Source organism: Acipenser ruthenus, chromosome 24 (assembly GCF_902713425.1).
Source record: "Acipenser ruthenus chromosome 24, fAciRut3.2 maternal haplotype, whole genome shotgun sequence".
Classification (NCBI taxonomy): Eukaryota; Metazoa; Chordata; class Actinopteri; order Acipenseriformes; family Acipenseridae; genus Acipenser; species Acipenser ruthenus.
The window spans coordinates 25,550,756-25,567,623 of NC_081212.1; the positions used below are offsets into that span (position 1 = coordinate 25,550,756).

The following is a 16,868-nucleotide window of genomic DNA, read 5'->3' on the forward strand; positions in this document are numbered from 1 at the left end:
TCTTAACTGAAACTAAAAGATTTTTACAATTACACAGGGTCTTCTGTATATTTATTTATTTATTTATGGGTTATTTTTCTGAAGTGTTTGCTAAAATAATGTATTTACCATATTCTCTACCATATGTGCTGGTACTTTTTTTTTTTTTTTTTTACCAGGATCCAAATATGTCAATGTTATTATGTTATTTCACTTTTAAACAAACTCAAATATATCAATGCTTTATAATTGTTTTTTTCAAAGTCTATTGAAGTCAAAATTAAGTCAGTGGCTGAATAAACTGGTTAGTCACACATATATAGATACTTTTCAAATCAAATGTTTTTGCCATTTTGTGTCCAGCAATGTCTTTGTACATGTAAGTCTGGAAGTTGGTTAAATAGCGCCACATAGCTAGAACACAATGTCGACCCAGGGGACTTTTTTGACCTGAAAAAAGAAACAAGGACCAGGGGTCACAAATGGAGATTAGATAAAGGGGTATTCAGAACAGAAAATAGGAGGCACTTTTTTACACAGAGAATTGTGGGGGTATGGAACCAACTCCCCAGTAATGTTGTTGAAGCTGACACCCTGGGATCCTTCAAGAAGCTGCTTGATGAGATTCTGGGGATCAATAAGCTACTAACAACCAAACGAGCAAGATGGGCTGAATGGCCTCCTCTCGTTTGTAAACTTTCTTATGTTCTTATGTTGTTATAACGTCATATTCAACGCCACTCAAGGGTTAACTCGGCTGAGCTGCACAAAGCTCACCGGCGGAAGTCAGCAATGGGAGACGTCATTTGTGTGAGCAGTAAACAGAAGTGAGGGGAAGCAGTTGTCGTGTCAAAACATGGTAGTGTTGTTTCTCCTTTTCACAAAGAGGTTCGACAACTTCATTTTTTTTTTATAAACACAAACGCTAAATTAAGAGAAGATCGGCGGGCCATGGCTACCGGAGGTGAGGCAGCATCAAATGTAGAAAGACGAGCTTCGAACTTCGCTCACTCGGGAGCAGGCAGGAATTCAGCGGCAGCGCCTGGTGCAGCTGCCCCTGCTTCTCCGTCGCTGGGCCTTCACAGGGAGCCCATGTACAACTGGCAAGCCACGAAGAGCTCCGTGAAAGAGCGGTTCGCTTTTCTGTTCAACAACGAACTGCTGAGCGACGTAAGGTTCATTGTAGGTAAGGGGAGGCTAGCTCAGAGGATCCCTGCTCACAAGTTTGTGCTAGCGGCTGGCAGCGCTGTTTTTGACGCCATGTTCAACGGAGGCATGGCAACTACCTCTACTGAGATCGATCTGCCTGATGTGGAAGCCGCTGCTTTCCTCGCATTGCTAAGGTGAGTGAAATCAAAATGTCTCACTGTGTTAAAAACCTGAAAGACATCCTACGGTGATAAATTTGGGGGTGTAATATAGTGGGTAGTACTTGTATTAATTCAGATCTAAAACTAAAAAACAGAAAATAAGACCGAGGAAGGCATTAATTACTCTAAATTACTGACTTTTATTGCACTTTTGAATTTAAATTGAGAGAACAAGAGGTACTTTGTCATTCAAGAAAGAGTAAATGCATTTTGTTTACATGCGAATAGTGCTCAAAGCAGTACATTTCACTTGGGGCTTAATCTAATTTAAAGTCTGCAGGGATGTATATAGGTGGTGTTTTGTGTTGTTTTAATAGGTGTCTATGCAATGTGTTGTAAAACTGTACATATACGTTATTTGAACTGTAAAAGTGGTAACTGATCTTCTGAAATGGGATCAAACTAGTCTAGTTCATTGGTAGATAATCAACATTGTGTTTCTGTTGAGTTTAAGTTTCATTTAAAAAAAAATTGATAGCAGTAGTTTTCAAACGTTTCAAACAGGGCGTCGTGGTTAACTGCTCCTTGGGATAAAGGCGAGTTTACAGGACTTTGTGGGAAAACGTGTGCAACAGCCACCCAATCTGTGGTGCTTCGATGGAGCCACGGCAAGACTCACATTTCATAAGCTGGAGGTTATTTGCAAGCACTAAGTTTGTAAATGTAACCGTTTTTGCAGTGTATTAATTTAATTTTCGATCTAGTTTTTAATAATGCCTTGTCTTTTTGTTTGTTTAAGGTTTCTTTATTCAGATGAAGTTCATATAGGTCCAGAGACAGTTATGACCACCCTTTACACTGCCAAAAAGTATGCAGTCCCTGCACTGGAAGCACACTGTGTAGATTTTCTCACCAAACATCTCCGAGCTGATAATGCTTTCATGCTTCTTACTCAGGTAATCCACAGATAGACTTGATGCTCATTAAGAAAAAAAAAAACCTGCTTTCTTTATATGTTTGCAATATGGGTTTAAAGAGTTTATTTATTTATTTACAAACCTGTATTTGATTTGCATTTGTTTGCATGAATAACAGATCCTCCATGTTTTCTCATAAACTCTCTAATTACTTGTAATAACTTCCCATTTGTAGGCTAGGTTGTTTGATGAACCTCAGCTTGCCAGCCTTTGCTTGGATACAATAGACAAAAGTACAGGAGATGCAGTTAGTGCAGAAGGCTTCACAGATATTGACTTGGGTATGTAAATCATGTACATTTTTGCTATCCACTGTGTGTAGTTTTTAACTTTGCAAAATATGACACTAATAAAAATAAAATAACAGCAAAAGGCTCATTAAGAATGGTATTCTGCTGGTGGTTCTGCTGGAAAATGCAGATGTTTTCAGATCTGTATTTGACATAGATTTGCACTTCTTGCAAAGGTGCATATGTTGAGCGGAGCCAACCAAACTATATCTCAGAGCTTACATGTTTAATTTTTTCAAGTTTTTTTTTTACTGATGTCTTTGTTTAGATACACTCTGTGCAGTGCTGGAAAGAGACACACTGGGGATTCGGGAGAGTAGGCTCTTTGCTGCTGTTGTGCGCTGGGCTGAAGCAGAATGTTACAGACAAGAGCTTCCACTAACTTCAGAAAACAAGCAGAAAGTGCTGGGGAAAGCGTTAGCGCTCATTCGTTTCCCCCTGATGACCGTGGAGGAGTTTGCAGCAGGTGAATGTTTTGCTTCTTTAAGATCTTTGTATTACATTTTTTTTATAGTAAGTTATCTTGTTAAATGTAACTATAAAATTAATTATAAATATATATATTTAATTTACATAATTGCATAGATTACAATCACTTAGAAATGGTAAATCCTGATTATATTGTAGTGTTTTACTATCTGTAATGTAATGTAATGTAATGTGTTTACTAACTCTCTCTCATGTTTTTCATCAAAAGGAAGATCCATAGAAACCAGTTTAATATTCTTTCTTGTGCCACAGGGCCTGCCCAGTCTGGGATTTTGTTCGATCGGGAGGTGGTAAATCTGTTTTTACACTTTACAGTAAACCCCAAACCCCGGGTTGACTACATTGACAGGCCACGATGTTGTCTCAGGGGGAAAGAATGCAGCATTAATAGATTCCAGCAAGTAGAGAGTCGCTGGGGATATAGTGGAACCAGTGACAGAATAAGGTAAGCCGTAGAGCCCTTCACTAGAAATTGAGTTTTTAACATGGAAAGGGATTTTATTCAAATACAATTACATTCTTCTGATTATACTTTCACAAGTGCATGTAAATAATGAGTACCTTAATTGTTTTGTAGGTTTACCGTTAGTAGAAGAATATCTATAGTGGGCTTTGGTCTCTATGGATCTATTCACGGACCAACTGATTATCAGGTCAATATACAGGTATGAACGCCTTTCTTCTATTACATGGAGCTGTGGAAGGTACAAATCAGCTGTTGCATTGGCAATGCGTTTCTGGAGTCATTTTCTGTATTTGTGGAATTTGTTTTATGTTTACAGATTGTTCATTTATTTATTTATTTGTTCTTCTTTGTTCTCCAGATTATTGAAAGTGACAAAAACCAGACACTAGGACAAAATGACACAGGGTTTAGTTGTGATGGAACAGCTAACACGTTCAGAGTAATGTTTAAGGAGCCTATAGAGATTATACCGAATGTCAGCTATACGGCATGCGCAACTCTTAAGGTAAGATTCAACTTGCCTATTGTGTTCACTTTTTTTAGGTTATACATTTACAGATGGCAAATTATGATATTGTAATGCAGCTTGGTAGCTGCGTCCTATATATATGTGTGTGTGTGTGTGTGTGTATGTATGTGTATATATATATATATATATATATATATATATATATATATATATATATATATATATATATATATATATATATATTTTTTTTTTATGTTTTATTTTGGGGGGGGAGGGGGGGTTATGACCAGTTTTGAAAAGGAGTGAGGTCTAACGAGGTCTGATTTTTGTTTTTGTAGGGTCCTGATTCACACTATGGTACCAAAGGGTTAAAGAAAGTGATTCATGAATCTGCAACAGGAACCAAGACCTGTTTTTTATTCTTCAGTTCACCTGGAAATAACAATGGCACTTCCGTGGAGGATGGACAGATTCCAGAGATAATCTTCTACACATAGACCTTGGAATTAAAATAGCTCATCTTGATTGGCGGTATAAAGGGGAGCATGTTGCATCTTAACATATTACAAAGAGGATACAAAAAAAATAATTGGCAAAATGGAGTACAGGTGACAACGTTTTACAAAACTGGAGATTTCTTCAAGCAAAAAGTAGCACTTTTTTGTTAGTACTGTGTTCGTTGATTTAACCCATACAGCAAAAGAAGAAACGTATGCTATAAATTGATGAACATGGAAAACGCCTGCGACTAATGTTCAGTTTTTTGTGGGTTCTGTTTAAACCCGACACATCTCAGGCCTGGGGATTCCTACGGTTTGTTACAATTGTTGCCTCGCTGTATGGATTTCATACACATATAGCTGTATCATTTAACCAAGCTTGCTGTACATTTAAGAATGAAAACAAACCTGTATTCATCTTAACTGGAGTGATATTATTATTATTATTATTATTATTATTATTATTATATAAAGATTACTTGTATAAAGATAGTCGTAATCAGCTTTTTAACCTTATTTATAGCCAAATGAATCCTTAACATAACATGGTCAGTGTTTTTGTTTGTCAGCATCCTGAAGCAATGAAACACCCATGTTATAAAGCACTACAGGACTTTAGTGAGCATTGTCTTTACCGTAGTAGTTTTGTGCATGCTCCTCTGCTATAAAACTAAGAAAGACTTCATATCTATTACATGTGCTTGTATGTAAGTGAAACTTTGTACATGCTGACTTTTCACGGGTGTTATTAAGCATTGTCTGCATAGATACTGCCTTTTAGCTAAATGGACCTTTAAATATTAGTGTACAATTTAAAAAGAAAAATGACCACTGATGTTTATTCTTCCAGTGCTGATGCAGAACGCAACATTTTGTTTTAAAAAGACCAGAAATAATAAATGTTAATTAAGAAATAAAGAATGGTGTATTTTAACATTGAAAAAAAAAGTTTTAAACAAGGTGACCATGTACCAAGTTAATGCCTTCTGTGCACTGTAAGTAATACACCATTTGTGAGGGACTGTTAAAAGGGTTTCATATACGTACTGTAGCAAAGTGGTTTTGCACCACACTGGTTTCTGTTGTGTTACATTGACAGCCGTATCTGTTTCCTGTCCAGCAGCCATATCTCCACTATGGAAACAATCTGTAAACTGATCCCAGTGGTGGTGTTTTGTTTAACTGTACTTGCTTTAGATCCATGTTGGTCAATACTAGGGATTAGGACCTGCCAGGCAACATTCATTGTTGGTGGACACTTTTTTTTATTTCTTTAAATGCAATAATATTGTTTAAAAAAAAAAAAAGAAAAGCATTTACGGTTACAGTACCATATTGTTATTAAGTTTTTCAAATGACAGTATTCTTCAATAGTTGTACAATTATATTGTTTAGTTTAAAAAAAAAAACTATCATGTGGGGATGTCTGATTGTCTTTGCATCACAAATGTTCTTAACATTTCCATGTATTTCTGGAATGATTTCATTTGCAGTTGGTGCTTTCATCCTCATGAAGATTCATGGTGGTCTTTATACCTCCTGAGCAGCTGCACTGCATGGCTGTGCTTGTACCTCAGGGATTCCTGCAGTGGTGTATTACCCCACCTGGAAATGAAAGGTCAGGTGTTGCTTTTATTTTGGAGTAGCTCTTACAATAATAATTTCAAGTAAACATACGACCAGGCTTTGAACATTCTTTAGCACACGTTAGTGACAGTACGAGAGTCACTGGCTGTAAGGAGGTACCTGGCTCATCTGACTTCACCTAAGTAACTAGCATTGAAATACAAGTTACCTGTCAGTGGCCATGTGGTCTGCTCCAGCATTTTCTATAAGGAATTTTATAACTTCAAGGTGCCCTTCAGAGGCAGCAACATGCAGGGCAGACCTGCCATCGTAGTCAACAGAATTGACATCCGCTCCCGACAGCAAGTATCTGAAAACAAATATGTTCTATTTAATTGTCTTTATCTGATTTATGGTACAAGTTATAAATAACACATGCAACACTCAGACATAAGAACTAACAAATAGCCCAATTAAGCAACTGATGGAGCCTTGCAAACAGCTTTCCTTAGAGGGTAAAGTAAACATATGCATATTAAACTATTCCCTTACTAATCACTGACACCCGCACTGTTGAGCTGATAGCGTGGCTATATGGACTTACCTTCGCAGCGAGCGCACATCTCCTCTATAAGCTGCCAGCAATACATTCATTATCTGGTACCCCTTTACAATTAAAGCAGAAACAAAGTGTTGTTATTATTATTATTATTATTATTATTATTATTTGTTTATATGCCTGACCCAAAATCATTTCTAATACTTTTTTAAGGTTATTTTTTAATGATTTGCATTCGCAGATACTGGCTTTAGTTTGTAACATTGCGTCTGTAGGTTGGAGAACTCACTCATATTATTTCAGGTCAGCCAAGGCCGCATTTAAAGAGTATGAATAGAAAGTTTTCTGTTTCAGGTTTATGTATTGAAAACTAGTGGGGGAAGCTGTATGTACAAGTTGTTTAATTGATTGTAATAAAAATCCAAGATAAGGGTATGTTACAGTAAACCAACATATCTTTTATTATGACCCAACATAAATTTAACAAAATGTGCACATATCACATAAATACATTATAATGTGTACATACCTCAGATTCCGCTTTCCACTGTCTGTATGTGACCACCTGACGGAATGGGGTTTTGATATCAAAGCTATGCAGTTGGAATGCTGAAACCAGTTCCTAGAAAACAAAATATTATGAACATGTGCCTTGTTCAGGAAGTTGTGTTCTAGCCTGTTTGAACTGCATTGAACATCATGTTTAACAATCATTTTGGCATCACCTGACAAAAGTGCACTCCTTTCCAAGAGTTACCAAAGGCATCCAGCTCTGGAGACCAGCAGGCGATGCCCATTACCCCCGGAACCACTGCCAACACAAGACCATTTTTGCTTGATTTTGCTGGTATTGATGTCTGCAAAAGATTAGTATATAAAATGTTTTCACGCCAATAAAAGTTATGTGGTAACATAGACACAGTACAATAGTCTACCACCAGATGGTACTATACATTAAGATACTATTTCAGACATATTATTTGTATTTAGGGAACTTGCCTTAAAATGGAAAGTTCTGGAATAATCATTCATCCCTGCCACCTGCATCATGGACAAGGTATTCCGGACAGAGGAAGGACCCAATACTTGGTCATCTGACAGAGGACAAAGCCCCCCATTGGCTAATGTGGCAGCCATAGCAGCTCCAGACTCACACGTCACTTCTGTAGATAAACCCTGTCAAAAAAATAAAATAAAAATGATTCAGAGGAAAGATTATTTTGATGAAATCCAGTAATGTGGTTTGCAGGAAACAAGCTACTGAGCAACAGAACTTAAAGTACATACAGTACCTGTAGCATTAGGTCCAGGGCAGCACCAATATCAACAGACTCTGGAAAACACTAATATAAAAGATGTCTTAATAAACAAGTCTCATAAAACCCTGTTCAACTGGTGTTGCAAAAGGGACTTTTCTGAACTGTATGTACTCTATTGCATTCAGGTGTAGCAAAGGTCTTTAAACAAAGTGCTTTCTTTTTGTGCCCAAGTCATAAAGCTTTAAGGGTGTTTTATTTGCCTATGACGTATGTAGTGTTTAAAAACATTATCTGTGTTGCTTTGCAAAAGAGAACAAACTACTAACACTGTCACATGTGCAAAGCAATGATGACCACATGTGTTAAGAACTCACTTTCTTTTCTTGAAGGAAGAATGACAGAGCGTGGAGTCTGATGCTCTCTTTCCTCAGGTTTTGATGTCTGTTACGAAATCAGAAATTGTCATTATTTGAATGACTTTATTTCAACAAACAGGAATTTAAAACATAAAACATTCATCAGTCACTGTTCAGTTCAGTACGAAGCCCATCTTCTTTCAAGAAAGCTTACCTGGTGCAATTCAGATTGACATTTCCTTTATTACAGAGTCTTCTAAATAGGTTCAAAACCTGAAATATAAATGAATAAAATAAAAAATGTAGAATGGAAAATTGCGCAAAGCCTTTGAAAAACTAACGTTGCTGTTTCAGAGACAGCGCTTGTAGACTGTGAGCTACTCACTGATTCATACTTTTCCTCCTCTTCTACACCAAGCCCAGCAGCTAGCTGTTCAAAAGAAATACAATCAATCTTGCAGTTTACCTACAACCACTGTAGAAAAGACTCAATAGTGCTAAATGTTGAAATACTTGAGTCAAAACGTTTGTCATTGAATTGATCAAGTTTCTTTTAGTGTTTTTAAACCGTGCAATTTAGAGACATGATGTATTCACATAAACAGTCAAAAGCATTGAAATAAATATGCACTTAAAGCATTATAACAATTACACGCACAACCAAAATACTGGCTTCTTCTGTTCCTTATTGTGCTGGGATTAAAAACAGAAGTGTATGTTTTACGTCAAGTAATTACGCCTGCTCTCATAACTGTAGGTACAATAGATATATCTAAATAATAAACCATTATTAAGAATGCAAAGCTTGTACCTGCAATAGCGATGAGGTTATGATGGCTCCTGTTTCAACAAGCGGACTGTGAGGAATCCCTACAAGATAACCGATAAGAGCATCTGTTTTAATACACTGTATTTCTTTCTTGGCACAGTAATATCAAACATCCCTTTACATTACATTGTGTAATAGATTCACCAGACGAGGTGTTACTCTGCAGTTTGCGTACCTTGTTTGGTCAGTGTAAAGGACGAATCGTGCTTTGAAAACTCTTCCATCCCTACGTATCTGTGTACATAGTCAGCACTGAACTGCTCCACCGCAATGCCATAAAGCAGGGGCCAGGAGCACTCTCCCAAAAGGCATGGCTCTGCACAGTCCCCCAGAGACAGCCTGCAAACAAGTTTCAACACGATGACACACTTCTCAGACTTAGGCAGGCCCCAGGTACAGCGCTACACCTGTTAGAACCCACATTGTAATCGCTGTACTACCTGGGGAGCACAGACATGGCTGGAGGTATTCTTTGGGGAGGGGGAGGAGAGATTATTCCCCTCAAGAGAGCTCAATTGGGATTCAGCATTTAGGAGGCGGAGCTTAGCTTGTAAACCTTCACTATGCAGGAGCCCTTTCCACTATATGTGTCAATCAATCACCCCTGGCAAGCAATGTTATCCTACCTTTGTCCATCCGCTGTACAAATTGAAACGCCCCACTTCCTGCTGTCATTCTCGAGGCTGTCCAGCTCTGACTGAAACAAGAAGACAGCATCAGAGGTGTGGTAGTTCATTTACATTCTTAATAATATGAAGAAAACATTAAAAGAATAATAACAATTCTAAAGCTAAAATAATTAAAAGTGTTATATTTGACTTCATAAATAACATATTTATGATGTGAAAACATAAAAACTCATATACACAGTTTACAGATACTTGATAAACCATTACTTTCATAGCTGGTTTATCGTTAATCATGGATGACCTCATGTTAATTTAGGTAAAGTAGTCCAAGGCTAGTGGTAATCGAGGTCTGTAGAGTGATTACATAACCCATCCACATCCGTACTCTGGTGTACTGCACTCATACTGTATATGGCCTTGGGTTTGTAGATTGGCTTCTTTATATAAACACATATCATTACTGTTGCAGATCTCTTATATTCTTGCAGAAAACAACGTATTCAGTTACACACATCTAGTACAAATTTGGCATAGGTGTAGAAAGATGGGCCAGGCTTTTCAGGGTCGGGCCAGCTGAGAGAATTCAAACACTGAGTTTAAGATTTAAATCCGTTCTTAATCCCAACACAGACACACCTACCTTAATTAGGGTTCGGGCTAGGTTTCATTTTTGCATGCTGAGTGCGTACTTTCAAAATGACTGTTTGAAAGAATGTAGTACAGATTTACATTGGCCCGTCTTTCTAGACCTATGCCGCAAATGCTGATTCATTTCTAAGCACCATCACACCTTGAAGGAAGACAGCTGTTTGCACTTCATGAAAATCTTCTGGGTTTCCTCAGTAAATGTTGGGAAATCTGGAATCACAAACCTGCCCTGCAGAGCTTTCAGTATGAAAGACACAAATCCAGTCACACACCTGGAAATACAAGGATCAGAAATGTACAGCTTACAAGCTCCATTATGAACTTCTAGAAATGTAGCTAATCATACGGAATCTGCAAAATGTTCCCCCATTGCTGTACCAGTTCCCTTAAATCTATCAAGTTAGCTTTTATACAGTACAGCAATAATAAAGACATGTGACTATTAAACTAGATTGCAAAAAAACAACTATATTTGAATATAATTCCACACACATAATTAAGCATCACTATATATCCTGCTTACCAAGCAAAAAAGTATTCCCCACAGTTACCTGCTAGATGCACTGCATGATATTAAAACAGTTGGTCCAGAGCTTAGTAAATGTATCTCGTGATTTTATGACGTTGATCGTGAAGCAGAGTTCCATCTCCAGCCATACGAACTCACAACACTCTTACCTGTGAAAGGTATTTCTGTCCACAGTGCCGTCAGCTTGCTGCAGCTTCTTCATTAGTAAGTAACAGTCCTTTATCCTGGGGTCGCTTTTACGAATTCCAGAGCTCCAAACCGCCTACACAGGAAACAACTATCATAGGTGGAGATAGTCTTAGGGGTTGATTTGATCAACAACAGCTAGGGTTGGAGGAGCGATTTACAACATTGGACTGTATTAACCACCTTTCTTAGGGGTAACAACAAAGTGGTTGATGCGACCCATTGAGATTCCCTGATGCTGTAAAATGCTCTAGCAAAAGAATCCAGTGGTGACTTTTCCAAACGGGTATCAAACCAAACTCTTAGTGCTGACAGATTGAAATACTTAAACCTGTATTGTCACACAGTAATATATTACTGCATAACAGTTTCTCAATGGTAACTTTTAGGCATTAATTAAAGTGATGTTTTCAAGACTTGTTGAAGATTGTACTGTACCTCAAAGAAATTAGCCATGTTAACGCCTCCTTCAGATGCAAAACTTTCAAACAGTACATCGGCAGCCCTGTAGGATTTAAGACAGACCTGGCTTTAGCACAAAAAGGGGGATGCTTTTAATATCAGTTCAACACTGTGCTTTATCAATTGTTTCTTTATGATTCCTACAGTAATACTCAAGTCGTTAAGGGGAAAGGGCGAAACAAGAGAGAAAAAGAAGCGAGGGGCACGCTAATCAATTCCAATTACAGTATTATCAGTTTGGATCAAATTCAGAAATGTCCTGATCTTTGGTATTAAACCCCATTTTAGTTCTAGTTCCTTTGGCAAAAGCGGCTTGACTGTACTTGTTTTGAACTTATCCATAACAACTTTAAAAGTGCTATTCGGCTGGCCAGTTTTCATAAAGATTAAAAGGATTTCATCTAATTGAGTCGCACATGAACTCTGTCAGTAATATACATTTTGATTCTTTTAAACCCCTGACCTCCAGTACAGTGTGTTTAACAACACGAGGATAACAAGAAAGCCAAGATTCTCTCAATGAAATTAAACCAGCTGATGCAGTCTCTATGCATTTAAATACATTTCAAATCAATGCAACAGAAAGCAGAAAACCCAAATTTCTTATGCACGTGGTATCAGATTCTCTAGTTTCCCAAGTGCTTATGATTAATTCACTCCCCCAAGATGAATCTAGAGGATATGGTGCATTGATGTGGTAAACTTACTTTCTAATCACCCTGTATATTAGCTACCTCTGCTACGACTGGACTTACACTTTCTTTTTGGAATGAAGCTGCTGAGAGTCCACCTTAGTGATGCTGTTCCAGAACTGGTTTCTGTGGCAAAGGGGCTCCCCATGGGGAGATGAGGACCTCTGCTTCCTGTTATTGACAAACACAGACGCTCCTGCAGACACACAATGAGAGAAAATCTGACCTCATCTCATCAGAACCTTTAGTATGATACTGTGTTACCAGCTAACTTCAGGGGCAGAGAGTTTATATGGGAATGTAGTGCTCATGAAAGGTGATGGGCAGTGTTTAAAATCATGAAGGCTGCAGTAACAGTACACTGAGATATTCCAAGTAACCTAGCAACAGTTTTGCAGCAACGCTGGAACACAAAAGCCAGAGAAACTATATTATAGGGCTTGAAAAAATGAATGGCTTAATGACAGTAGATCAAACTGTGTATCTCAGCTGGATTGCAATGCATTCAGCATACACAATGAATATTTCTGTTCAGCCAGGCTGTTTAAAAATGCTTTAAAAGACATGAATTTGCTTTACTGAAATTGCCAAGGAAATCCTTGTTTTCTAAAATATAGGACAGCCATAGTATCATTTCACAAAAAGCATGTTATTTATAAGAAGAAGCAGCTGATTGGTTATTGAATGGAAAGAAAACTGTGAAGGGGTGGGAACAAGTTCACACTCCAAGAGAAATGGCCCAGGAAGGGCCAGACAGTCTAAAAGCATGGCTTTCAAACAGAGAACCCGCAGTGCCAGATATCATGTTTTAAGATGAAAATACTTGTCTGCTAAAACTGCACACCTGAGACCTGTATCTACTAATCAACTGACGTGGTGGAGAACATGTATTTTGATCCGACACTGTACAAACCAGTGTTATAGCTTTGGCATGTAACACATAACAAACGTAATAGCAGTAGTTTGTACCAGTCGCACTTATTCTTCCATGTTCTGGTTTTGCAGATCACAAGATTCGAAGGATACTGAAAAGCAAGTAATTACACTAAGAACAGCCTCTGGCTATATGCATTTCTTTCTAACACTGCAGTGTAAAGGTTTACCTGTGGGACCTGGAGTCACCAGGTTTACTGGTTTCTGTCCCTGGGGAGCAGTTCTGGTCCTAAGGCCACCCACCTTCGCTACTAAGAGGGTCTCCTGCAGAAAGAAGACGCCCCTGCATGTTAGAGTACAAGGTGTCACTTCTCAACATGTGTCTTTTAAACTCAACACGCTACAGTGTGGTAATGAGCCAGGGACCTCAGAAGGCAGACCTAGGATTTGAGTGCTGGCTTCATATTTCCACTCTCCTTTGAAGTTGTTGTTACTCTACTGTACAGCAAGTGGCAAAGGAGACAAAAGGGTATGCTACTAGACCTTTACATGATTGCAATCCTGCAGTCTTTCTTTCTCTTCAGCTGGCAGAGTTTCATTGCTCGGAAATGATTTTTGCCCGCACAACAAAAGCGCCTTTCAAATACACTATATATATACACATGCACATTCTTAAGCCCTCTTTGTATTTACTTTGCCTTGAGGGTTTAAGAAAGGAGAAAGCTTATAATTATAATTGGTGATTTTACTAGGAACCAAGCTGCAAAAGAGACCCTCAGAAAAGCAGACAACAGCTATAAAGCCACAGGTGATGGTGCTTTGTTGTTAGTCTGAGGTTTTGAAAGGGCTCTGGTGCTTCTGTTTTGCATGCCTGTCTGAATTTGGCTCGATTTTCTTCCAGTCACTGGTAGGCTGTTTTTGACATATACTTTCTTGAATCAATTAATTGTTACTGTTTTCTGAAAAAGTGCCTAAATTGAATATATTCCCCTCCCTGTTTATATTGTAACCTGATCCTGGGAGTTTCAGAGCCATTAGTAGTTCAAAGTTCAAAGAGTTTCCCTGTTCCACTCAGTACAGTACATTGCTCACTCTCCAGTAATGCTTGAAAAGGCACACATGTTAAAATGTTTGCAACATGTACACCACATACTGTGCATGAAGTTACCCTCATGATCCAGTGCTATTTGTATGTGATAATGATCTCATTAGCAGTCCTGAGAGTTTAACATCTGCTATTTGTTACAGTGTAGGCTTCTAACAGGACTGAGCCTGTACCTGGTTTTCAGCACTCCTTGGCTGTGGTGAATTCCTTTCCAGATGGGAGTCTTTCATTAAACCATTTTCTGAAACACAACAAAGCAATCTTTTATACTTCAGAGCCAAAATAACATGAAGTTGCCAACGCTGCAAAAAAACAAAACAAACAAATAAAATGTGCAAAAAAAGAGGTGCAAATACTGATCTTTCTTGTTTCTTATCTGAAAACAGCACACTGTATGTTTTATAAGGTGATTAAAAACTAAAGATTGAAATACCAATACTGCAAATATACAAAAAAAAAACAGTGCAAAGTCAATACAGAAAGAAAAAAAAGGATTTTCAGACATCCATTGTATTTGTAACATGTATGACATTTATACTTTTGCAGAAAGTACTAATTTACTGAACCACATGACCAGAAACTGCACTGAGCTGTGGAACAGCTGCCCAATTTAGATAAACAGTAGAGTTTTGTGACAATTAGATCTTGGAAAATTAAAAAGTATCTCAGTCACAAGAATATCACCAGAACAGTGTACATAAAATCAACGAGGCAGGCGAGCAAATGGTGTGTCTTGTTTCAATGTGTAAAAGAAACAGCTATGTCCCATAAGCAATAAGCATCTTAAACGTCTCTTCTAAATGATACATACCTGGAAGATCTTCTTCCTCATTGGGCTCCAGCAGTTTGTTCCCATCCAAACCTCCGTACCGCTTTCTCCACTTCCGACGTAGGGATGGAGTTCTCTGAAAACTAGGCAAAGCACAACATACACACATTCAAACCTGCTGAGAAGCCCAGAATGGAAAAACAAAGACATCCCATTGAGACAGCTTAATGTAAAACTGCAGTCATTTGTGCTGTCTTGGATACAGAAGCACCTGCCAACTGAGCAGCTTTTGTTTTTGTCAGATACTGCAGTCAGCCCCATATCAGAATGCTGCTGTCATACCAAACGTAACTGAAAACCGACATTAAACAGGGAGAATCATCTTTTATATATTACAAAATGCATGTCAGAGTGGCCATTTGCATAACACTTGCTGTTGATCCATACAATCAAACGGTGAGACATATTACAATGGTAAACATCCATTCCTTACACACAAGGCAAACCTGATGTGCTAAAGCTACCTTAACCAAATTAGACTCTTACCTCCTAACTGACCCCAGTACCTGAGTAAACATAAATTACATATCTTCCAATATAAAAAATGTATCAGAAAAACACTTCAGGAAAATTTCAAATATATTATTATTATTATTATTATTATTATTATTATTTATTTCTTAGCAGACGCCCTTATCCAGGGCGACTTACAATTGTTACAACATATCACATTATACATTATTTCACATTTTTTACAGATATCACATTATTTTTACATACAATTCCCCATTTATACAGTTGGGTTATTACTGGAGCAATCTAGGTAAAGTACCTTGCTCAAGGGTACAACAGCAGTGTCCCCCACTGGGGATTGAACCCACAACCCTCCAGTCAAGAGTCCAGAGCCCTAACCACTACTCCACACTGTAAATATAAGTTAATGATCACAGTTAATGATCATTATAAGTTAATGATCACAGCAAACATTATGATAAAGCATTAAAAGCTAATATCCTGTACAGTCTCAACTCAGCAGCATGTTCAGTACCCACTGTGCTTAGCTTCAGGCTAGCCTTTTCCTTAATCACTCTGTTTACCACACTGGGTGCAGAATCCAATATACTCATGTATGTTGAACAGCAATTCCTTAAAAAAAAGGAAAACAGTTGGTGCAGAAAGTCTCATTCCTTACCAGAGAAAGGGGTTTTCCTCACTGGGATCCGAAGTTTGGTGGTTCTCCATCTGGGAATGGCAACTTCCAGCTTTGTCAGCCCAGCAGAAAATCAGACAGCTGGCCTCATACAAAATCTTTTTTTCTTTTTTCAGCAAGCAAGCTCAGACTTGTGATGGTGGGTGAAGCAGAGCCAGCATGCACTTACCGGACACGAATATAACTTGCACGTTTTCTGGCTCTGTATGGTAAAAAGAAAATGCTTGTTTTCTTAGGGAATCTTGCAGAGTCTGGGTAGCTCTATGAGCTGTATGAATGAATGAGGCTGACAGAGAGTGTGAAATCTGAACTGGAGGCGGTCTCCTGATGCACGTCTGGAATGCTGCTCTACTCCACTTATACCACAGGGGTAAAAACAACTTGGGAAAAGTTTAAAAAGCAACCAGCTGGAGATTCAGCCTTTACACCATGTTGTACTGTCCTGTACATAAATCGATTTGATCCTTCAGGAGGCTTTTACAGACCTACTGCTACTACAAATGGGCTTGAACAATCACAGTTTACAAATCCTCTACTGTCCAGTTACAACAACGCCAGTGATTTCATCAGCTACTTATTATTATGTTTAAGTGATTATGGTATTCGAAACTGTAAACAGGTAAAATTATATAATTAACTGCTGATTAAACAGGGTTGACCAGAAGGGTTAACTTTGTCCACCCCTGACCTGTCTTGCACCCTCCTGATTTGGGTGG

The 16,868-nt window shown here is 38.2% G+C and overlaps 2 protein-coding genes across 3 annotated transcripts; one reads left to right on the forward strand and one right to left on the reverse strand.

Annotated features, from left to right (window-relative positions):
• The first annotated feature begins 757 nt into the window (after positions 1-757).
• Positions 758-7,037, forward strand: LOC117429688 (BTB/POZ domain-containing protein 1-like). Of its 2 annotated transcripts, none has more exons than XM_034049479.3 (8): positions 758-1,322; positions 2,089-2,245; positions 2,442-2,547; positions 2,825-3,022; positions 3,298-3,490; positions 3,623-3,710; positions 3,870-4,016; positions 4,319-7,037. In XM_034049479.3, exons 1-8 carry the CDS (start codon positions 931-933, stop codon positions 4,475-4,477), a joined length of 1,440 nt encoding a protein of 479 aa, XP_033905370.2. In that variant the 5' UTR covers positions 758-930; the 3' UTR covers positions 4,478-7,037. The 2 variants fall into 2 exon arrangements, with proteins under 2 accessions (XP_033905370.2, XP_033905371.2); XM_034049480.3 differs by having other exon boundaries at positions 3,361-3,490.
• On the reverse strand, positions 5,722-16,494 carry glsl (glutaminase like). The gene is made up of 21 exons (XM_058998951.1): positions 16,135-16,494; positions 14,985-15,085; positions 14,347-14,414; positions 13,299-13,392; positions 12,259-12,391; positions 11,480-11,546; positions 11,005-11,117; positions 10,469-10,598; positions 9,676-9,746; positions 9,225-9,388; positions 9,032-9,090; positions 8,606-8,650; positions 8,435-8,493; positions 8,239-8,305; positions 7,898-7,948; positions 7,605-7,781; positions 7,331-7,462; positions 7,135-7,227; positions 6,651-6,712; positions 6,276-6,416; positions 5,722-6,085 (listed from the first exon to the last, which is right to left on the reverse strand). Exons 1-21 carry the CDS (start codon positions 16,182-16,184, stop codon positions 5,989-5,991), a joined length of 1,974 nt encoding a protein of 657 aa, XP_058854934.1. The 5' UTR covers positions 16,185-16,494; the 3' UTR covers positions 5,722-5,988.
• Between the last annotated feature and the right edge of the window lie 374 nt (positions 16,495-16,868).

What these genes read in the sequence shown, in the direction of transcription:
- LOC117429688 (XM_034049479.3), top strand. Translation starts at nt 931, where the DNA reads ATGGCTACCGGAGGTGAGGCAGCATCAAATGTAGAAAGACGAGCTTCG. An exon ending in CGTGGAGGAGTTTGCAGCAG is followed by an intron (nt 3,023 to 3,297) that starts GTGAATGTTTTG and finishes CTTGTGCCACAG; the next exon opens with GGCCTGCCCAGTCTGGGATT. An exon ending in CGGCATGCGCAACTCTTAAG is followed by an intron (nt 4,017 to 4,318) that starts GTAAGATTCAAC and finishes TTGTTTTTGTAG; the next exon opens with GGTCCTGATTCACACTATGG.
- glsl (XM_058998951.1), bottom strand. Translation starts at nt 16,184, where the DNA reads ATGGAGAACCACCAAACTTCGGATCCCAGTGAGGAAAACCCCTTTCTC. An exon ending in GTCAATCTGAATTGCACCAG is followed by an intron (nt 8,306 to 8,434) that starts GTAAGCTTTCTT and finishes ATTTCGTAACAG; the next exon opens with ACATCAAAACCTGAGGAAAG. An exon ending in CCCTGGACCTAATGCTACAG is followed by an intron (nt 7,782 to 7,897) that starts GTACTGTATGTA and finishes TTTTTTTGACAG; the next exon opens with GGTTTATCTACAGAAGTGAC.